This window comes from Leptonychotes weddellii, chromosome 8 (assembly GCF_054177405.1).
Source record: "Leptonychotes weddellii isolate Sample4059 chromosome 8, ASM5417740v2, whole genome shotgun sequence".
NCBI classification, from domain to species: Eukaryota; Metazoa; Chordata; class Mammalia; order Carnivora; family Phocidae; genus Leptonychotes; species Leptonychotes weddellii.
The window spans coordinates 63,567,325-63,591,380 of record NC_138376.1 but is presented as its reverse complement, the minus strand read 5'-3'; the positions used below and the strand labels follow the sequence as shown (position 1 = coordinate 63,591,380).

At 36.9% G+C, this 24,056-nt stretch overlaps 1 protein-coding gene across 1 annotated transcript in view; it reads left to right on the top strand.

The window, feature by feature from the left end:
* The window catches only part of SNX14 (sorting nexin 14), a 74,676-nt gene that overhangs the window by 16,779 nt on the left and 33,841 nt on the right, over positions 1-24,056 (top strand). The window contains exons 2-7 of the mRNA XM_081829360.1: positions 5,198-5,282; positions 13,563-13,719; positions 15,605-15,680; positions 16,850-16,894; positions 16,983-17,063; positions 17,163-17,277. Coding sequence (XP_081685486.1) covers positions 5,198-5,282; positions 13,563-13,719; positions 15,605-15,680; positions 16,850-16,894; positions 16,983-17,063; positions 17,163-17,277 — 559 coding nt within the window. The remainder of the gene's footprint in view (positions 1-5,197; positions 5,283-13,562; positions 13,720-15,604; positions 15,681-16,849; positions 16,895-16,982; positions 17,064-17,162; positions 17,278-24,056) is intronic.

Sequence of the window (24,056 nt, the reverse complement as noted above, 5' to 3'; positions counted from 1 at the left end):
ACTATTACATGCCGGGGTGTTGCCCTGTTTTCCTTGATCTTGGGAGGGGTCCTCTCTGCCTCTAGGACTCGAATGTTTGTTTCATTCCCCAGATTAGGGAAGTTCTGAGCTACGATTTGCTCAAATACATCTTCTAGTCCTCTCTCTCTCTCCACTCCCTCCAGGATTCCAATTATTCTGACATTGGAACGCTTCATGGTGTCACTTATTTCTCTGATTCTATTTTCATGGCTTCTGAGTTGTTTTTCCCTGGCCTTCTCTTTTCACTTTTTATCTATTATATTGTCTTCCAGGTCGCTTATTCGCTCTTCTGCCTCACTTACCCTAGCTGTTAGATTATCTAGATTGGATTTCATTCATAGCATTTTTAAGTTCTGCCAATTCAGCTTTCATTTCTGCTCTTAGAGACTCTATGTTGCCATTAATTGATTTCTCCATTCTAGCCATTGTTTTCACAATTGCTAGCCTGAGTTCCATCTCCAACATCTTGGTTATATCTGCATCCATTTGTAAATCTGCAGTATAAGTTATAATCTCTGAGTCTTTTCTGTTTTGGGGGCTCCTCCTCCTAGTCATTCTGTTGATGGGTGTTTGAAGGAATGTATAGAGTCCAAATTATTGACCAGAACCCAAGCAAGATGCACCTGTATTCTTGGGACCTTAGGGTTCCTGGCCTCTTGTTTTCCCAGCCTGTCTTCTGCAGGATGGGCCTGCCGTGCTGTTACTCATACAACCCTGTTTGGGCGGAGGTGCGCTGTCCCCCTGTGGCAGGGGATGGGCTCAGCGGGAATCAGTTTTTGGGGCTTTTGTTCTCTGGCGGCTTTCTCTGGCGGCTTTCCGCATCTGTTCTGCAAGTCAGAGCAGAAGAGACCGTTTCCAACCCTCTGCCTCAGAGCAGAGAGACCTCAGTCTGTTCTTCAGTGAGCTCTCCAGGCCACACCGTCTCCGTTTCTGTCCGTGCTGCTATAAACTGCAGCGTCCTGGGTTGTGCGCCCCTCCGCAGCGCTCCCAGTCCTGCCTCCAGTTCGGGGCACGTCTCTGCCCTTTGTGCTTCTAAAAATGCCAGCCGCTCCCAGTTCGCACATGTGACCCCGCTGCTCCGGGTTCCCGCCCCAGGGGCTGCCCTTAAGTCCTATCCCTGCCACTGCTGGTCTGTGCGTCTGTGCCCTGTCCCCAGCGAGTGAGGCTGTCGCTCACCAGTGGTGTAGGATCCCCACGGCCAGGCACCCTCCTCCTGCCGTTTATACTCCGATATCTGCCCGCGGTATCATGGCTTCCCGCTTCGTACCTCAAAACCAACTGCCTGTGATATTCTGTTTGTAGAGATCCAGATTTTCTTACATCTCAGACTGGTTTCGTGGGTGCTCAGAGTAGTCTGGTAGATATCCAGCTCAATTCCGGGGACCGGTTGAAATAGGGTCCCCTATTCCTCCACCATCTTTCCCCCCTCCAATATGTGCCCTCTTAGTACCCATCACCAGGCTAACCCATCCCCCCCCCGAACCCTCAGTTTGTTTCTCAGAGTCCATAGTCTCTCATGGTTCGTCTCCCGCTCCAATTCCCCCCCCTTCATTTTTCCCTTCCATCTTCTTCTTTTTTTTTTAACATATAATGTGTTATTTGTTTCAGAGGTACAGGTCTGTGATTCATCAGTCTTACACAATTCACAGTGCTCACCATAGCACATACCCTCCCCAATGTCTGTCACCCAGCCACCCCATCCCTCCCATCAATCAGAGAAAGACATGTATCATATGATCTCACTGATATGAGGAATTCTCAATCTCAAATTGGTATAATTCTTATACTGGAAGGCAGTTTGGTAATCTTTATTAAAAGACTTAAAAATGTCTATACTCCCAAGTTTAGTTCTGTTTTTGTTAATATATTTTAAAGAAATAATTACAGATGTATGTAAAAATGTATGCCCAGAGATTCATTGTAGTATAATTTATAATAAGGAAAACTGAAAAGAAAAGCTGACGTCTAATGATAAGATTGTTGATTAAAATATATTACAAGCTGGGGCTCCTGGGTGGCTCAGTTGGTTAAGTGACTGCCTTCAGCTCAGGTCATGATCATGGAGTCCCGGGATCAAGTCCCGCATCGGGCTCCCTGTTCAGCGGGGAGTCTTCTTCTCCCTCTGACCCTCCCCCTCTCATGTGCTCTCTCTCTCTCTCTCTCATTCTCTCAAGTAAATAAAGAAAATCTTAAAAAAAATAAAATATATATATAGTATATGCCAATTACAGAATTCTGTGCAGCTATGAAAAATCATTTTATAGAATAGTACTTATTTACATGAGAAATTATTTTTCTTACATAATCAAGTGGAAGAGGCTGGAAAATAATATATGTGGTATTTTTCCACATTGAAAACAAAGCTCACATATTAAAGCTTGTTAATACATATATTAACGGCACATATATATCCTTATCACTGTTAACTCTTACTTTCATGGTGGGTTGATGCTGATTTTTGGTTCTTTCTGTGCATTTCTTTCTGTTCACCTTTTTTTTTTGGTATGAGTTTTTTTTACCATTTTATAAATAGAAACAAGTTGATAAAATTATTCATCTTGTTTAATAAAGGTCTCAGGCAGCTGTATAGATTATTTAACTGGAGTAAAAGATTTGGTAAAAATATCAATTGGTTGGTGATAAGCCACTTAAATTACAACTTAAAGTCAAATAAAATGATCAAAAAGCTGACTCATTACAATAAATTTATAGGTATTACTTAGTAGAATAGCTCTGCTCAGTTAGGCTTTGCGATAGCCTAGTGATTTTAAAATCATAGTACTTCATACTTGGATTGCGTTATATGTATTTTTTGGTAACAGCTTTATTGAGGTCTACTTTGTATACCAGACAGTTCACCTATTTAAAGTGTATAATTCAATGGTTTTTAGCATATTTCTGGATTTACACAGCCATCACCACAATTTTACAGCATTTTTATCACACACAAAGAGACCTCATACCCTTTAGCCATAAACCCTTGTTCTCTCATCTTCTTAGATCTAGCCAATAGCCAGTCTACTTTCTGTCTCTATAGATTTGTTTATTCTGGACATTTCATATAAATGGAATCACGTAATATGTGGCCTGTTCTGATTGGTTATTTTGACTTGGCATAATGTTTCCAAAGTTCATCCATGTTAATGATGTAGCATGTATCAGTACTTCTTTCTTTTTTTATGTCTAAATAATATTCCATTGTGTGTGGATATGCCATATTTTGTTTATTCATCCATCAGTTGATGGACATTTGGATTATTTCCACTTTTTTGCTATTATGGATAATGCTGCCATAGCATTTGTGTACAAGTGTTTTTGATGGTTGTAGGGATATATGTTTTCATATTTCTTTCGTATATACTTAGGAGTATAATTGTTGAGTCAAATGGTAACTCTATTTAAGTTTTTGATTAACGGCCAGACTCTTCAAAGTGGCTGCACCATTTTTACATTCCCATCAGTAGTATATGAGGGTTCTGATTTCTCTCTATCCTTGCCAGAACTAGTTATTATCTTGTTTTTTTATTCCAACCATGCCTAATGGGTATGAAGTGGTCTCATTGTGGCTTTGATTTGCATTTCCCTGATGACTTATGACATTGAACATCTTTTCATTTGCTTATTGGCCATTTGTATATCTTTTTTTTGGAGTGATGTCTATTCAGATTCTTTGCCTATTTTTTAACTGGGTTGTCTATGTATTATTGAGTTGTAAGAGTTCATACATATGATTTGCAAATATTTTCTTCTGTTTTCTGGATGGTTAAACTTTCTATCCTTTCTTTTCATTTTATCTGCATCACTGTCCCAGCAGATAAGTGGATCATTATCATACCCATTTTATAGAAAGTACCTTTGTCAAAGTGTCAGAAGTAGTAGTCAATGGACCAATGATTATGCCTGGTCATCTTAGTACAATGTTCTGTCCCTGATACCATTGCCTAAATAATATAAATTGGCAGTTTGGGGGATAATGAAAACAAAGAATCATCCACAGTGGGTTTTTTTTGTTTTTTGTTTTTTGGTTTTTTTTAATTAAAGTTTAGTGATGAGCCCATTATTTTACCATTTTGATTCTGACCTGAAGTCTCTAAAATGGAACTTAAAAAGGAAAATTTTCATGAGTATTCTCAGAAGACAAGATTTTATAAAATGTTTGTAAATGAAAACATCCTGTTTATTTGATAAATATTACAGCAACCTATAGTCATTGAGGACAAGAAGCCAGAGAGAAATAAAGAGTAATGTTATTTTGCAACAAGGTATACTACTAACAGAAATATTCCCACTTACTGAGTATGTTTGATCTTACATAGCTAAAAGATACCTGTAAACTGCTCTGGGTTTTACTGGTAAATCACTAAAAATTGGGGGTTTATGATCCATCATACTTATTAGATTTATTAGCCTGTGATTCCCCCCCCTTCCTTAATATGGAAGTTAAAAATAATTGAAACATTAATACAAAACTTTGCTGTGATGCAATTTTTTCATGCTTTGATAAAGGGAAAATGTGTTGAGTTTTGTGGTAGAAGATAAGCCTGTTGAAGTCCAGTAAACATGCTTTTTGGTGATTCATTTTATTTGCAATTTAGTTTTAGTTATTTTGTTGTCTCTCTCATGTGTATACATATAAGCCTTCAGTCCTGCATCACTAACCTACCATAGTCACTACAGTTTCTAGCCTTTAAGCTGAAAAATGTCTGTGGGGAATCATGAAATTGATTATCATTCCAAAGTAGAATGCTTCTATATAGCTTAAAACCAAGATTTATCTTGTAAGCTGAATAAAAATACTTAATCCTTAAGTAACCTTAATAAACAGAAATTTATGGCCCCAAAGTGTTAAGTTACTTGAGATTTTTCTTTGAATATGTTTAAAAGAAACATATTAAAGAAATCAAGAATAAAGATACTATTTTGTGGGAAAATTTAGTATACATAGTGCATGCATATTAAGATATATTTTCTTTAGTGTGATAGAGGAACTGTCTAAAGTTGTAGTTAGTATGATCCAAGAATATAAAGCGCTTTTAAATTATATTTTTGAAAGATTCTAAATAATATCTCTAATTTTTAAGATCATGTGTTCCAGTATCTTAAATAGAGTGCTCCTGCCATTGTAACTCATTGATAATTGTTTTAAAAGTTTTATTTTAATGTTGAATTTTTCTAGGTGGATATTCCATCTATTATAACCAAGAAACTATTAAAAGCAGCAATGAAGCATATAGAGGTGATAGTTAAAGCCAGTCAGAAAGGTAATACAGTTTTCTACTACAAAGTTTGAGTGATTTTTATATACCAACTTTCACCTTAAATACCTATGTATGATTACTGATGCATTAACTGATATTCACAAATGCTGTGAAAGTATTCCTTTAAACCAAAATCCTTTTTTAATACTTTGTTTATTGTATAAGTGATTGTAGAAACTCAGGAATCTATGAAACTTAAAAGATAGTTAACTTTTAGATATACTATTGAGGACTTTCATCTTCTTTTGGATGATAGTCTGTTGCCTTTATTACTCCCTCTGAAGTATCTCTCGATCTCTTCCCCCTTTCTCTTCTTAATGATTTCAATAGTTTTGACCTATTCCAGCCCATCCTATATATTGCTACCATGTTAATTTCACACTACCACAATTCTCATGTTATCTCTCTACTAAAAAAAATTTAGTGACTCTTAGAGTCTAAATTGTATATTTAAATACTCTCTAGTCAAATATTTTGATTTACTCTTGTCTTTCACTGTGTATTATGTGTTGGCTGGGATCACCTATTTGCAGTTTTTTGTGAATGTCCTGGCTTTTATACTCTCATGATTTGCACATAGCATACATTCAGCAAATGTTTTATGATTGAATGAATGAAATCCGGATTTTTCTTGCTCTTAGATCAAACTGAATTTTTTTTTTTTTTTAACAATATTACTTCTGTGCTCTATACTTGGTTCTTTGCAAAACTGATTTTCCTTATGTTTGCATTTGGTATTCTTTGTGAGTGCTTTCCCAAATGTTTTTGGTATTCTTTGTCAATGCTGCATACTACTCCATGTAGTAACTGTGTAGAAGAGGTTTCATGGTCATATTTTCTGGTAATTACTACACATTATATTCCCCTTATGGAAATTCCCAGCTAATACCACCATACCAAAATCTCTGAGTAGTCCTACAGCAAAGAAATGGCTTTAACTATTTAAATAGTTTTTAACTTCCCACATCCGAAATCATTTGAGTGTAGAACCAATTTTCCCTCCCTCATGATATCAGTTAATATAAGCAGTTCATTTGGGGGAAATTATGTTCTAGGCAGAGTTGAAGTAAAAATCAAATTATTACTTTGTTTCTTGGTATGAATAGTTTCTCAGTTTTGAGAAGCATTTCAAATTATATATATATTTAAAATTTTTTTCTGTGTTCATCTTATAATATTACAACAACTAAAAATAGTTACTTTCGGGGCGCCTGGGTGGCTCAGTTGTTAAGCATCTGCCTTCAGCTCAGGTCATGATCCCAGGGTCCTGGGATCAAGCCCCGCATTGGGCTCCCTGCTCGGCGGGAAGCCTGCTTCTCCTTCCTCCACTCCCCCTGCTTGTGTTCCCTCTCTCGCTGTCTCTCTCTGTCAAATAAAATTAAAAAAAAAAAAAAAAGTTACTTTCAACATAGTACTATAGTAGAAGAGTTTGAATATGTGTAATTTAATTGTTGAATAAAAAAATTAACTTAAAAATCAGTGTCCTGTCACTGGCAAAAACAAATCAGAAGATAGCAATTATCTTGTAGCCATTTTGTCAAGGCTACTTTACTATCAGGGAAAAAAAAAATAGGAAAAGTGGGTTTTTTTATTAGTAAATTTATTTATTATTATTATTATTTTTTAAAGGTTTTATTTATTTATTTGAGAGAGAGAGACAGTGAGAGAGAGATCAGAGCAGGGGTGAGGAGTAGAGGGAGAAGCAGAATCCCAGATGAGCAGGGAGCCCGACGCGGGACTTGATCCCTGGACCCTGGGATCATGACCTGAGTTGAAGGCAGACACTTAACCGATTGAGCTACCCAGGCACCCTATTATATTATTACTATTTTTAAAGATTTTATTTTTAAATAATCTCTACACACAACATAGGACTCAAACTCACAACCTGGAAATCAAGAGTCACATGATCCACTGGCTGAGCCAGCCAGGTGCCCCAGTAAATTTTATTTTTTAGAGCAGTTTTAAGTTTATACAAAAATTGAGAAAGTATAGAGAGTGCCCATAGCTCTCTCTCTTTTCCCCTATTAACATCTTGTATTAGTTGGTACATTTGTTACTATTGATATACCAATATTGATACATTATTATTAACTAAAGTCCACAGTTTTCATTAGGGTTTACTCTTTGTATTGTACATTATGTGGGTTTTGACAAATGCTTAATGCCATGTATCCACCATTACTGAATAGTTTCACTGTCTTCAAAATCCCCTTATTTCCAGAGGCCTGGGTGGCTCAGTTGGTTAAGTATCTGCCTTTGGCTCGGGTCATGATCCCCGGGGTCCTGGGATTGAGTTCCTCATCCGGCTCCTGGCTCAGTGGGGAGCCTGCTTCTCCCTCTCCCTCTCCCTGCTGCTCTGCCTACTTGTGCTCTCTCTCTCTGTCAAATAAATAAATAAAATCTTAAAAAAAAAACAACCCTGTGTTTCACACAGACATCTCTCCCTCTTTCCTTCATGAACCTCTGGTAACCATTGATCTTTTTATTGTCTGCACAGTTTTGCCTTTTCCAGAATGTGATATAGTTGGAATCATACTGTAACCTTTTCAGACTGGCTTCTTTTATTTAAAAATATGGATTTAAGGCTCCTCCATGTCTTTTCATGGCTCGATAGCTCATTTCTTTTTACTGCTCAGTTATATTCCAGTGTATGAATGTGCCACAGTTTATTTATCCATTCACCTATTGAAGTACATCTTGCTTGCTTCCAAGTTTTGGCAGTTATGAGTAAAGCTGCTGTAAACATTTGTGTGCAGTTTTTATGTGGGAGAAGTATTTTTAATATAGTCTTTGTTCAAAAGACAAACACTTTGAATGCAGGCTATAAGTAAAGGAGACATCTTTTTATTTTTGGTTGAATTAATCAGTTTAATAAAATTCCCACATTATTTTATTTCTGAGAGAGTGGTATTATATATATATGCACACCCACGCACAAACCAGTTTGAAATGTATTATTGAGTCTTTACAAGGGAGGGTTTGCTGATTTGCTACTATTAATGCAAAAAATGATTCCCAATTATAAAATCACCGTAAAATGCTAGATTTGATTAATTAATAACATTGTAGTTAGTGAGATTCATAGAATTAAAAGGCCTGAGATTAGAAGGACTTTTACTTTATTCAAAGGTCCTGATATTCTAAGTATTATGACAGTGAATTAGATAGACTTGTAAAAAAGGTTATCAGATTTTTGAATTTTCATTTCTTTAATGCATAGATTTGTTTTCAAAATTCTTTGGCCCCACCATTGTGCATAACTCAAAGTAATTAAAGGTTCATCTCTTCATTCAGATTCCTTTTACTCTCTCAGTGTTTTCTCTGTAATCTGTCTCTTGAGAAGAGGGATTATATAGATGTTTTCTGTGTATGTGTGTACTCTCATGGCCCTTTAGAAATACTGAATATATATACTTTAGAAGCATTGGCTTAACTTAAATTCAGTAATAAATTGTGCAGAAGGACCTTACTGTCCAGTCTTTCATCCTGAAGGCATCTCTTTGTCATGGATTCTGGAGACCTTTCCTGTTTTGGTCTGAAAACTGCTAACTGATAAGGCAGTAGATAGACTGATAATTAGTGGGGATTAATCCATGCTCTGTTTTCCAGCATCTATATTTTGCTTATATTCCCAATTAAGATTTTCCTCCCTATATTCTTTTTATCTTTTGCCTGATTTCTTTATTTTCTCATTATCTAGAACTACAAAAAACTCTCATGTCTGACATGTTGAATAGATTCCAATCTGGTGTTTTAATTTATATATTATGTGTGAATGCTTAATCACGTTGAACGTTATAATTACTTACACATTTTGCATGATGACTTTTCAGTGTTTATAATTGCTTAACTGTAATGTGGGAACTGAGGCTCATAGGCATTATATCATTTGTTCAAGATCAGTTTGTTAAGTAGAGCTGGAATTTAGCATGACTTAGTCTCATTTTAAATTCTGGCTTATGCCATACATTTTTAAATAATCTGTGCCCCAAATTCTTGGAGAAAAATGCTTAGTAAATAATTGCATAATTATGAAATAAAATGCATTTCTTGTAATAACTACATCCATCTTTGCCAGGCCTTCTTTTGTACCTCAGGCACAGATAGCCTTCATTTACCTTCTTAGTACTCACACTATTAGAATGCATATATTGGCTTTTTTTGGTAAATGTGCTTGCATTCTCTTTGAATAAAAATAGAAGAAAATAGTTAAAAATAAATGCCACTGAATTGGAGTTTAGATTCCTTTCATAGACTCCATGATTTTAAAACCTGGCACAGAGTGCAAATAAGGGAAAGCATAACTTGTTTTCCTCATTGTCTTTTGAGGTCTGTAAAAAGAAGTGACAATATTATTACCTTTAAGTTAAAATATTAGTTTGATATGCCTGGGTGACTCAGTCAGTTAAGCCTCCGACTCTTTGATTTCAGCTTAGGTCATGATCTTGGGGTCATGAGATCCAGCCTGGTGTCAGGCTCCACACTCAGCACAGAGTCTGCTTAAGATGCTTCCCCTATGCCCCCCCCTCCGACTCGCTCTCTTTCTCTAAAATATTAGTTTAGTACTTGGCCTTTTAAGAAAACTTGCTGTTAATATAAGTTTTATCATGACGTAATATTCATTAAGTAATTTATCTGTTCATGGACTTCTATTTTACACAGTTCTGTACCTATTATATCCTATACTCTTGAGCAGAAGACACAGAACTTAACAAAGGAAGCCAGTGCTTTAAAAGGTTACCTGAATGATTTAGATGTGAAAGCAGAGACAACAAAGAGTTTTATTTATTTATTTATTTATATTAACGTATAATGTATTATTTGTTTCAGGGGTACAGGTCTGATTCATCAGTCTTACACAATTCACAGCGCTCACCATAGCACATACCCTCCCCAGTGTCCATCACCCAGCCACCCCATCCCTCCCCGCCCTCCACTCCAGCAACCCTCAGTTTGTTTCCTGAGATTAAGAGTCTTATTGTTTGTCTCCCTTTATGATTTCATCATTTTTCATTTTTCCCTCCCTTCCCCTATGATCTTCTGTCTTGTTTCTCAAATTCCTCATATCAGTGAGATCATATGATAATTGTCTTTCTCTGATTGACTTACTTTGCTTAGCATAATACCACCTAGTTCCATCCACGTCGTTGCAAATGGCAAGATTTCATTTTTTGATGGCTGCATAATATTCCTGTGTGTGTGTGTGTGTGTATACACACCACATCTTCTTTATCCATTCGTCTGTTGATGGACATCTAGGCTCTTTCCATAGTTTGGTTATTGTGGATATTGCTGCTATAACCATTGGGGTGCATGTGCCGCTTCGGATCACTACATTTGTATCCTTGGGGTAAATACCCAGTAGTGCAATTGCTGGATCCTATGGTAGCTCTATTTTCAACTTTTTGAGGTACCTCCATACTGTTTTCCAGAGTGGCTGCCCCGGCTTGCATTCCCACCAACAGTGTAGGAGGGTTCCCCTTTCTCTGCTTCCTCGCCAACATCTGTCATTTCCTGACTTGTTAATTTTAGCCATTCTGACTGGTGCGAGGTGGTATCTCATTGAGGTTTTGATTTGTATTTCCCTGATGTCGAGTGACAAACACTTTTTCATGTGTCTATTGGCCATTTGGATGTCTTCTTTGCAGAAATGTCTGTTCATGTCTTCTGCCCATTTCTTGATTGGATTATTTGTTCTCTGGGTGTTGAGTTTGATAAGATCTTTATAATAAGGTTTTGGATACTAGCCCTTCATCTGAAATGTCATTTGCAAATATCTTCTCCCATTCTGTCAGTTGCCTTTTGGTTTTGTTGACTGTTTCCTTTGCTGTGCAAAAGCTTTTTATCTTGATGAAGTCCCAATAGTTCATTTTTGCCCTTGCTTCCCTTCCCTTTGGCGATGTTTCTAGGAAGAAGTTGCTGCGGCTGAGGTCAAAGAGGTTGCTGCCTGTGTTCTCCTCAAGGATTTTGATGGATTCCTGTCTCACATTTAGGTCTTTCATCGATTTTGAGTCTATTTTTGTTTGTGGTGTAAGGAAATGGTCCAGTTTCATTCTGCATGTGCTGTCCAGTTTTCCCAACACCATTTGTTGAAGAGACTGTCGTTTTTCCATTGGATCTTCTTTCCTGCTTTGTCGAAGATTAGTTTAACATAGAGTTGAGGGTCCATGTCTGGGCTCTCTATTCTGTTCCATTGATCTATGTGTCTGTTTTTGTGCCAGTACCATACTGTCTTGATAATTACAGCTTTGTAATAGAGCTTGAAGTCCGGGATTGTGATACCACCAGCTTCGCTTTTCTTTTTCAACATTCCTCTGGCTATGCGGGGTCTTTTCTGGTTCCATACAAATCTTAGGATTATTTGTTCCATTTCTTTGAAAAAAGTTGATGGCATTTTGATAGGGATTGCATTAAATGTGTTGATTGCTCTATGTAGTATAGACATTTTCACAATATTTGTTCTTCCAATCCATGAGCATGGAACGTTTTTCCATTTCTTTGTGTCTTCCCCAATTTGTTTCATGAGTATTCTGTAGTTTTCTGAGTAGAGATTCTTTGCCTCTTTGGTTAGATTTATTCCTAGGTATCTTATGGTTTTGGGTGCAGTTGTTAATGGGATTGACTCCTTAATTTCTCTTTCTTCTGTCTTGTTGGTGTATAGAAATGCCACTGATTTCTGTGCATTGATTTTATATCCTGCCTCTTTAATGAATTCCTGTATGAGTTCTAGCAGTTTTGGGGTGGAGTTTTTGGGTTTTCCACGTAAAGAATCATATCATTGGCAAAAAATGAGAGTTTGACTTCTTCTTTGCCGATTCTGATCCCTTTTATTTCTTTTTGTTGTCTAATTGCTGAGGCTAGGACTTCTAATACTATATTGAGTAGCAGTGGTGGTAGTGGACATCCCTGCCGTGTTCCTGACCTTAGGTGGAAAGCTGTCAGTTTTTCCCCATTGAGAATGGTACTCACTGTGAGTTTTTCATGGATGGCTTTTATGATACTGAGGTATGTACCCTCTATCCCTACACTGTGAGGAGTTTTAATCAAGAAAGGATGCTGTATTTTGTCAAGTGCTTTTTCTTTTTCTTTTTTGTTTTTTTTAATAATTTTATTTATTTATTTGACAGAAACACAGCGAGAGAGGGAACACAAGCATGGGGAGTGGGAGAGGGAGAAGCAGGCTTCCTGCTGAGCAGGGAGCCCAATATGGGGCTTGACCCCAGGAACCTGGGATCATGACCTGAGCCGAAGGCAGATGCTTAAAAACTGAGCCACCCAGTTGCCCCTCGAATGCTTTTTCTGCATCATTGAGAGTATCATATGGTTCTTGTTCTTTCTTTTATTAATGTATTGTATCACACTGCTTGATTTGTGGATGTTGAACCAACCCAGGAATAAATCCCACTTGGTAGTGGTGAATAATCCTTTTAATGTACTGTTGGATCCTATTGGCTAGTATTTTGGTGAGGATTTTTTCATCTATGTTCATCAGGGATATTGGTCTGTATGTAATTCTCCTTTTTGATGGGGTCTTTGTCTGGTTTTGGGATCAAGGTAATTCTGGCCTCATAAAATGAGTTTGGAAGTTTTCCTTCCATTTCTATTTTTTCGAACAGTTTCAGAAGAGTAGGTATTAATTCTTCTTTAAATGTTTGGTAGAATTCCCCTGGGAAGCCATCTGGCCCTGGGCTCTTGTTTGCTGGGAGATTTTTGATTACTGCTTCAATTTCCTTAGTGGTTATGGGTCTGTTCAGGTTTTCTATTTCTTCCTGGTTCAGTTGTGGTAGTTTATACATTTCTAGGAATGCATCCATTTCTTCCTGATTGTCTAATTTGCTGGCAGACAACAAAGAGTTTTAACAGAGTTTGTGTGTGTGTGTGTGTGTATTTGCAGAGGATGAACAAGGTATAACATTTGATAACAATGCCTTTGGATGTGCTAGAAGTTTTCTGTAGTTTTTTCCACCTTTTAAAATAAATATTTGCTTTTGTTTAACATCATTTGTAAGGTAGTGATATGAGTTAAAATTCTTATTTGCCATGGGAAAAGGTCTTTTTATCAATTTTTTGCAAAATTAAAAAACTTATGGCAAGGAGGAAAATTGTTCTTTTTATATCCTTTTTGTGAAAAATTTCCCAGTAGAATACATGTTTGAAAGAAGGGAGGGCTAGGAAAGGAATGACTGTATAAATGGTTTTCTGTTTGTTAGTGGAAATGACTGAAGTTATTTAATGTTGCTTAACTTCTTTCAATATTTATTTTTTTATCTCTATTTATAGTAGAAAATACAGAGTTTTTACAGCAAGCTGCTTTAGAAGAATATGGTCCAGAGCTTCATGTGGCTTTGAGGAGTCGAAGAGATGAATTACACTATTTAAGGAAACTTACTGAACTACTTTTTCCTTATATTTTGCCTCCTAAAGCAACAGACTGCAGGTATAAATAGTCCAGAAAATGTCATAGCAGTATTTGCATACCATGACATAGGTATATTGTTATTCTTGATCATAATAGGAGTACACTAAAACTTGAGATTAACCTATGATGTGAATAAATTTTCATTTAAGAAATATAATTTGTCAGGTATTAAAATGCCATTTTAGTGCTAAACACAACAACATATGTTGTGTTGCTTAGAATTTTTTTGCGGGGGGGAAGTGATCTTGGGAAAATCAAGATAAATATGAATAAAATCAGTTTTTTTATTTGAGATCGTTATACTTTGTTAATTTCTTGATGTTCCATTTTATTTTTTAAGATTTTATTTATTTGAGAGAGAGAATGAGAGAGAGAGAGAGAGCACAAGAGTGGGGAGCGGGAGAGGGAGAAGCAGAGTCCCCGCTGAGCAGGGAGCCCGATGCGGGACTTGATCCCAGGACTCCAGGATCATGACCTGAGCTGAAGGCAGTCACTCAACCAACTGAGCCACCCAGGCGCCTTCTTGGTGTTCCATTTTAAAGACATAAACATTGTGACTCATTGGCAGAAACACTTTGAATAAACTAAACAGACCTGGAGCGCCTGGGTGGCTCAGTCTTTGGGCATCTGCCTTCGGCTCAGGTTGTGATCCCAGGGCCATGGGATTGAGCCCTGCGTTGGGCTCCCTGCTTAGCGGGAAGCCTGCTTCTCCCTCTCCCACTCCCCCTGCTTGTGTTCCCTCTCTTGCTGTGTCTCTCTCTGTCAGATAAATAAAATCTTCAAAACAAAACAAAACAGGGCGCCTGGGTGGCTCAGTCGGTTAAGCGACTGCCTTCGGCTCAGGTCATGATCCTGGAGTCCCGGGATCGAGTCCCACATCGGGCTCCCTGCTGAGCGGGGAGTCTGCTTCTCCCTCTGACCCTCCCCCCTCTCATGCTCTCTGTCTCTCATTCTCTCTCTCTCAAATAAATAAATAAAATCTTTAAAAAAAAAACAAAAACAAAAACAAAAAACTAAACAGACCAAACCAAAGTTGTGTTTTAAGGTTATACCTGGCAAGAATAATTAGAATTCATCTAGACCATTGTTTCCTGTTCTGGCAGGAATTTGTTTAGATTATTCTAATAATCTAAGGGAGCAGGCTCCCCGCTGAGCAGGAAGCCCGACTTAGGGCTTGATCCCGGTAACTTGGGATCACTACCCAAGCCAAAGGCAGACGCTTAACCTACTGAGCCACCCAGGCACCCCATAACATAAAGTTTTTGTTAAAATTTTTAAAAATTTAGAATATTTTATTTTTTATTTTATTTTTTTATTTTAATTTTTTTTAAAGATTCCATTTATTTATTTGACACAGAGATAGAGAGCACAAGTAGGCAGAGTGGCAGGCAGAGGGAGAGGGAGAAGTAGGCTCCCCACTGAGCAGGGAGCCAGACGTGGGGCTCGATCCCCGGACCCCAGGCTCATGACCCGAGCCGAAGGCAGCTGCCCAACTGACTGAGCCACCCAGGCGCCCCAAAATTTAGAATATTTTAATGAAAATATTTTAAACAGATTAATGTATAATGTTAATTTATTATAATTACAAATTGTATTACTAGTTTTAAACATTAATTTTAAAATGTATTAAGTATTTTAAATTTTCTGAGGTGGGGAGTGTTTTCTAATGTTCACCCAAATCCCTCCTGTTAAGGAAATGCTTTTTCCTCTTAAACAATACTTTCTTTTAGCCAGTTCAGGAATCCACGTATGGTCTGTGAACCACTGGCATGAGCATTACTTGGGAGCTTTTTAGAAATGCAGAATCTTGGGGCATACCTACTGAATCATAGTCTGCATTTAACAAGATCTCCAGGTAAGAACTGATGTAAATCACTAAATATGTGCAATATTGTTTTTCCAGATCCCTGACCTTACTTTTAAGAGAGATCCTTTCCGGTTCGGTGTTCCTTCCTTCTTTGGATTTCCTAGCTGATCCAGTAAGGCTCAAAAAGTGTTTTTAATTTGTGGTAAAATAATATAACATAAAGTTTATCATCTTAAATGTTTTTATATATACAGTTCAGTGGTATTAAGTACATTCATTGTTGAGCAACCATCACTACTACGCGTCTCTAGAACTCTTTCACCTTACAAAACTGAAATTCTGTACCCATTAATAATTCTCCATTCTTCTTTCCTCCAGTCCCCTGGCAACCACCAACATACTTCTGTCTCTATGAATTTGACTACTCTGGTACCTCCTATAAGTGGGTCCATGCATTATTTGTCTTTTTGTGACTGCCTTATTTCCCTTAGCATAATGTCCCCAAGATTCATCCACATTGTAGCATATATTATTAGAATTTTGTTCCTTATCAAGACTGTATAATATTCCATTGTAGATATATCCCACATTTTGCTATTTATGCATCCATTGGTGGAAACTTGAATTACTTTTACTTTTGAACCAATAAGATTTTGAAGAAACAGGAATAATTTATAAACACTTTAAATGCTGAAGTCAGAATAACTTTTCTTTGCCCACTTTCCAAAAAGTGAGACCCTGCATCACATTTTTTAAAAAAGTATTTATTTATTTGAGAGAGAGTGTGTGAGCATGAGCTGGGGAAGGGGCGGAGGGAGAGGGAGAGAGAATCCCAAGCAGTCTCCCTGCTGAGTGTGGAGCCCAACTTGGGGCTCAATACCCACAACCCTGAGATCATGACCTGAGCCAAAACCAAGAGTCAGATGCTCGACCGACTGAGGCACCCAGGCACCCCCTGCATCGCAGATTTTTTAAAGTCCCTCTGTGTTACATATGTGCAAATGCTTTGCCACTGTTCCATTTGTTTCTTCATTTTTCTAGAAACTTTCACAATATGAAAAATGCTTTGAGAATTTTAGGCAGAATATAGTAATGCGGGGGCACCTGGGTGGCTCAGTCGTTAAGTGTCTGCCTTCAGCTCAGGTCACGATCCCAGGGTCCTGGGATCGAGCCCCGCATTGGGCTCCCTAGTCCATGGGAGGCCTGCTTCTCCCTCTCCTACTCCGCCTGCTTGTGTTCCCTGTCTCTCTGTGTCTCTGTCAAATAAATAAATAAAATCTTAAAAAAAAAAAAAATATAGTAATGGAATTATTTTGACCCATGTGTATTATTTTCCATTAGGATACTGTGAATCATTTGCTTATCATCTTCATAGATGACAGCCCAGTGAGTATTAATAATAGTATGAATTTTGATTCATATCTGTCAAAGCACATTGCACTTTTATTGAATTAATAAATTCTCTTTCTTAAAGCCTGAAAAAGCAACTGAACTGCCTTCCCCCTTGGTTCCATTCTTGCAGAAATTTGCAGAACCTAGAAATAAAAAGCCATCTGTAAGTATTTTTGGCAATAATGTATATTATTTTTGATATAAACAATTTTATCATGTGTTTATATGGCCTTAACTTACTCTTCTCCCATATTGTATCCAGGTGCTGAAGTTAGAATTGAAGCAAATCAGAGAGCAGCAAGATCTCTTATTTCGTTTTATGAACTTTCTGAAACAAGAAGGAGCGGTGCATGTATTGCAAATATGTCTGACTGTGGGTGAGGCTTACCTGTGCACTTTACCAAAGTCATTTTTACACTTTTTAATTTATTTATTTTGTGTTTTAAATACATTTGAATGTTTAGATCAGATCTGATTTTGTAGTTGTCATATATCATTGTACTAAATTTCATTTTACTAGTTATTTTAATATCACCTTTGAGTTGTCTCTTAAGTGTGCACTTCTTTCCAGATTGGAACATAATTTATAATTGACTTCAACCAACTTCTTTTTAAAATATAACTTAAAAAAATTGAGATATAATTTACATAGTGAAATTCACAGAACTTAAATGCACAGTTTGATCAGGTTTGACAAATCTAGACATCTGTGTAACTTACACTTTTATCAAGATTTAGAACATTTCCGGGGCGCCTGGGTGGCTCAGTCGTTAAGCGTCTGCCTTCAGCTCAGGTCATGATCCCAGGGTCCTGGGATCGAGCCCCGCATCGGGCTCCTTGCTCAGCGGGAAGCCTGCTTCTCCCTCTCCCACTCCCCCTGCTTGTGTTCCCTCTCTCGCTGTCTCTCTCTCTGTCAAAAAATAAATAAAATCTTTAAAATAAATAAATAAATAAATAATTAAAAAAAAAAGATTTAGAACATTTCCATCACCCCAGTAAGTTAGGGCCCTTCCCAAACACTCCCACTCCTGCCAAAGCAATCACAGGTCTCGTTTCTCTCACCACAGATTAGTTTTGCCTATACAGTTTCCATATATAAATGGAGTATATGGTATGTATTCTTTTGTTCCTGGCTTCATTGATTCAGGATAATGCTTTTTAAGATTGGTTTGTGTTGTGTAGAGGAATAGTTTACTCTTTTTTTTGTTAAGTAGTATTCTTTTGAATGAGTGTACTGTGTGTTTTTTTTTAATTCATTCTCCTTGTGGATGGAGATATCTGGACTGCTTTCACTTTTGGGCTATTATGAATAAAATTGCTGTGCACATTCTTGTATAAGGCTTTTTCTGTTGGGCATATGTTTAATAACTGGAAGTAGAATTACTGGGTCACAGGGTAGGTACATATTTTGTTTTATGAGAAACTGCTAAATTGTTTTCCAAAGTGGTTGTACTATTTTACTCTCCCTAGCAAATGTGTGAGAATTTTGGTTGCTCCACACCTTTACCAAAATTTGGTGGTGTTTATTTATCTTTTTAATTTTAGCCATTTTAGTGGGTGTGTGGTAGTATGTTATTGTGCTTTTAATTAGCATTTCTCTAATGGTTGGTGTTGAACATTTTATAATATGCTTATTGGCCATTCAAATATCTTTGTACATGGAAGTGTTTAATCTGCCCATTTTTTACTGAATTGTTTTTCTTTTTTCATTAAATTATAGGAGTTCTTTATATATTTTAGATGCAAGTCTTTTGTCAGAAATAAGTATTAAGAATGTTTTCTTCCAGACTGACTTGTCTTTTCATTTTCTGAATAGTATCTTTTGATGAGTAGAATTTTGAAATTTTGATGATACTCAGTATTTCTATTTTATGATTAGTGCTTTCAGAGACTTCCATAGGAAGTCTTTGTTACCCTAAGTCAAGGTGATATTTGATTGTTTTTCTCTGGATGCATTATAGTTTTATATTTTACATGTAGGTTTGTGATCTTGAAATATTTTGTATTGGTATTAGTTAGGGGTTGGAGGTTCATTTTTTCCCTCCATTGGATATGGATATCTGGTTTTTCTGATACCCATTTTTTGAGGAGACATTTTTTTTTCCCCATCTCGAGTTGCTTTGGCATCTTCATTAAATGATTTGACCATATATATGTGTTTTGGATTCTCTTTATTTCCACTGATTCATGTCTGATTTTTTGCCTAATATCGTAGTCTTGATTATTACTATATAGTATGTCTTGAAATCAGGTGGCATAAGGCCTCTTATTTCTTTGTTTTTTCAAATTGTTTTGGCTATCCTAGGTCCTTTGCATGTATATGTATATATTTTAGAATCAGATTGCCTATTTCCATACACACATGCACACACATGCTCATGGATACACATACACACACACACGCACACACATGCACAAAGCCTAGCCTACTTGGGAGTTTTTTGATTGGAATTGCATTAAATCTATAGTATAGATCAACTCAGGGAGTAATGCCATCGCAACAGTATTTGGGTTTCTGGTGTATGAACATGGAATATTTTTCCATTCATTTCTATAGCATTTCATAGTTTTCACTGTAGGTCTTTATGTTTTCAGAGGTATTTGCATGTGGTATTTAAAACAATTTTTAAATTGTGGCTAATAAACAAAAATAGAATTGATTTTTTGCATATTGACTTTGTATCCTGTGCCATGGCTACATTCACTTACTAGTTCCGGTAGCTTTTTTGTACATTTCCTTAAGACTTTCTATGTACATAATTATGTCATTTGCAAATATAGTTTTACTTTTTCCTTTATAGTGTTTATGCCTTTTATTTCTTTTTATTGCCTATTGCAACGGCTAGGACCTTTACTATTATGTTGAATTGAAGCAGTAAAAGTTGACATCCTTGCTTCGTTCCTGTTCTTAGGGGGATATTACTTAGTGTTGTACCATTAAGTATGGTACTAGTCTGGTTTGTTTTTTTTGTTTTTGTTTTTGTTTTTTTTGGTAGATATCCTTGATCAGATTGAGAAGGTATCCTTCTCTTCCTGGTTTGCTGAGAGTTTTTTTTTTTAATCATTAATTGATACTAAATTTTTTTGAATGCTTTTAATACATCTCAGTAACCTATTTTACTGTCACCAAGTTATTTCCATTGTTCCCTTATTGTGGAGCTATAGTGATGTCCTCTCTTCATTGGTAATTTGTATTTTCTTTTTTCTAATCTGTATTGCTAGGGGTTTTATCAGATCTGTTAATGTTTTTGATATGCTAATTTTCCACTTTTATTTTTATTACTTCTACTTACCTTGAGTTTAGTTTGCATTTCTTTTTCCGGTTTCTTAATTTTATTCCTGTCTTCTTTTTGGATAGAGGCTTTTTTTTAAAACTATAAATTTTTCTGTATGAATTGCTATAGCTAAATTCTAAACTTTTCGGATTTTTTTTTTTTTTTTAAGATTTTACCTATTTGACACAGAGAGAGAGAGAGAGCATAAGCAGGAGGAGCGGCAGGCAGAGGGAGAGGGAGAAGCAGGTTCCCCGCTGAGCAGGGAGCCTGATGTGGGGCTTGATCTCATGACCCTGAGATCAAGACCTGAGTTGAAATCAAGAGTCAGATACATAACTGACTGAGCCACCCAGACACCCCTGTGGTGTTTTGTTTTTTTGTTTTGTTTTTTAAGTAAGCTCTACACCCAACGTGGGACTTCAACTCATGACCCTGAGATCAAAGGTTGTATGCTCTACTGACTAAGCCAGCCAGGTGCCCCAAATATGTGGTGTTTTTATTGTAGTTAAGTTTTAAATATTTTTAAATTTCCCTCTGGTTTATTTTTTGACTTAAATTTACCAACATTTGAGGATTTTTAAGATCTCTTACTGTGATGGTTTTCTAATCTAATACTGTTCTCATCAATGCACCTGGGTGGTTCAGTCGGTTAAGGATCTGACTCTTGATTTTGGCTCCGGTCATGATCTCACGGCCCAGGGATTGAACCCTGCATGGGGCTCCGTGCTCAGCAGGGAGTCTGCTTAAGGATTCTCTCCCCCTTGCCCTCTGCCTCCCCTGCCCCCCAACTTAAGCATGCGTGTGCTCTCTTTCTCTCTCTCTCAAACAAACAAATAAATAAATCTTTTAAAAAATACTGTTTTGATCAGACAACATACTCTTGCGTGATTTTAGTCTTTTGCAATTTATTGAACCTTGTTTATGGCTCATACATATGGTGTGTCTTAATGAATGTTCCCTGTGCATGTGAGAAGAACTTCTGTTTTGTTGTGTTGGGTAGTGTTTTATAAATGTCAGTTAGGTTAAGTTGTTGGATTGTCTAAAAATATTCTGTATTCTTTCTGATTTCTTAATGGATTTGCTGTTTGTATCTTTAGTTTTGTAATTTTTTCCATGTATTTTGAACTTTATTAGGTGTAGACACATTTAGGATTGTCATGTGTTCATGATGAATTTGTCCTTTTATCATTTTAAAATGCTCTTTATCTCTGGTAATTCTCTGTCTTTAAGTCTGCTTCGTTTGAGATTAATATAGCTACGCTGTCTTTTTTATTTTTATTTTTTTTTATTTTTATTTATTTATTTATTTTTTAAAGATTTTATTTATTTATTTGACAGAGAGAGGCAGTGAGAGAGGGAACACAAGCAGGGGGAGTGGGAGAGGGAGAAGCAGGCTTCCCGCGGAGCAGGGAGCCCAATGCAGGGCTCGATCCCAGGACCCTGAGATCATGACCTGAGCCGAAGGCAGATGCTTAACCATCTGAGCCACCCAGGCACCCCTAGAGTTGAATCTTTTTAATAAACTAGTTGGTAATCTTTGCTTTCTAGTTGGGGCATGTAGTGTACTTTTACACTTAATGTAATTATTGTATGTTTATTGTTAGGTCTTCTTTGATCTTGGTATTTGTTTTGTATTTGTTCCATCTATTTTTTATTCTTTTACTCCTTTCCTGCCTTTCTTTGGTTACTTGAGGATTCTTTAGTATTCCATTTTGTCTCTTCTATTGACTTTTTATTTATGTCTCTTCTGTTCACTCTTCTTGTTTTAGTGGTTGCTCTGAGATTACACTGTCAGTTCTTATCACAGTCTTCATTTAAAAATATTTCACTGCTTCAGGAACACTGTAAGAAATTCAGTGTACTTCCAATTACCCCCTTCTGCCTGATGTGCTGTTAACATATTTTAATTCTGTGTAGGATATACACTCTACAATACTTTGGTAGTTCTTTTTCAAACCCTCCACACACCCCCCCCTTTTCCGGCCCTTAAGTTACTGGTATATTTACCTTTCTGGGACTTTTTATTTCATTCTGAAGAACCAGGTTTCTGTTATCATTTCCCTTGTGCTGAAAGAAGTATTTTTTTACATTTATTATAGTACCAATCTGATGGAGGTAAATTCTCTTAGTTTTTGTCTTTTTTTGTTAATTTAAATTTAATTAATTAACATATAATGTATTATTGGTTTCAGAGGTAGAGGTCAGTGATTTATCAGTCTTATATAATACCCAGTGCTCATTACATCACATGCCCCGCTTAATGTCCCTCACCCAGTTACCCCATCTCCCTACCCACCTCCCCTCCAGCAACCCTCAGTTTGTTTCCTATATTTAAGAGTCTCTTAACGGTTTGTCACCCTCTCTGATTTCATCTTGTTTCATTTTTCCCTCTCTTCCCCTATGATCCTCTGTTGTGTTTCTTAAATTCCACATATGAGTGAGATCATATGGTAATTGTCTTTCTCTGGTTGACGTATTTCGCTTAGCATAATACCCTCTAGTTCCATCCACGTCATTGCAAATGGCAAGATTTCATTTTTTTGATGGCTGAGTAGTATTCCATTATATATATATGTAGCACATCTTCTTTATCCATTCCTCTGTCAATGGACATCTGGGCTCTTTCCATAGATTGGCTATTGTGGAAATTGCTGCTATAATCATTGGGGTGCAGGTGCCCCTTCAGATCACTACATTTGTATATTTGGGGTAAATCCCTAGTTCTGCAGTTGCTGGGTCATAGGGTAGTTCCATTTAACTTTCTGAGGGACCTCCATACTGTTTTCCAGAGTGGCTGCACCAGCTTGCATTCCCACCAACAGTGTAAGAGGGTTCCCCCTTCTTGGCATCCTCCCCATCATCTGTCATTTCCTGACTTTTAATTTTCGCCATTCTGACTGATGTGAGGTGGTATCTCATTGTGGTTTTGATTTGTATTTCCGTGATACTAAGTGATATTGAGCACTTTTTCATGTTGTCTGTTGGCAACATTTGTATGTCTTCATTGGAAAAATGTCTTTCATGTCTTCTGCCCATTTCTTGATTGGATTATTTGTTCTTTGGGTATTGAGTTTGATATGTTCTTTATAGATTTAAGATACTAGCCCTTTATCTGGTAAGACATTTGCAAATATCTACACTCATTGTGTCAGTTGTCTTTTGGTTTTGTCAACTATTTCCTTTGCTGTACAGAAGCTTTTTATCTTGATAAAGTCCCAATAGTTTATTTCTGCTTTTATTTCCCTTGCCTTTGGAGACGTGTCTTAGCAAGAAGTTGCTGCAGCCGAGCTCACAGAGGTTGCTGCCTGTATTCTCTTCTAGAATTTTGGTGAATTCACGTCTCACATTTAGGGCTTTCATCGTTCATTTTGAGTCTATTTTTGTGTGTGGTTTAAGGAAATGGTCCAGTTTCATTCTTCTGCATGTGCTGTCCAGTTTTCCCAACACCATTTGTTGAAGAGACTGTCTTTTTTCCATTGGACATTCTTTCCTGCTTTGTCAAAGATTAGTTGACCATAGAGTTTAGGGTCCATTTCTGGGTTCTCTATTCTGTTCCATTGATCTGTGTATCTGTTTTTATGCCAGTACCATATTGTCTTGATGATTACAGCTTTGTAATAGAGCTTGAAGTCCGGGATTGTGATGCCACTGGCTTTGGTTTTCTTTTTTCAATATTCCTTTGGCTATTTGGGGTCTTTTCTGGTTCCATACAAATCTTAGGATTATTTGTTCCATTTCTTTGAAAAAAGTTGATGGTATTTTGATAAGGATTGCATAAATGTGTAGATTGCTCTAGGTAGCATAGACATTTTCACAATATTCTTCCAATCCATGAGCATGGAACGTTTTTCCATTTTATGTCTTCCTCAGTTTCTTTCATA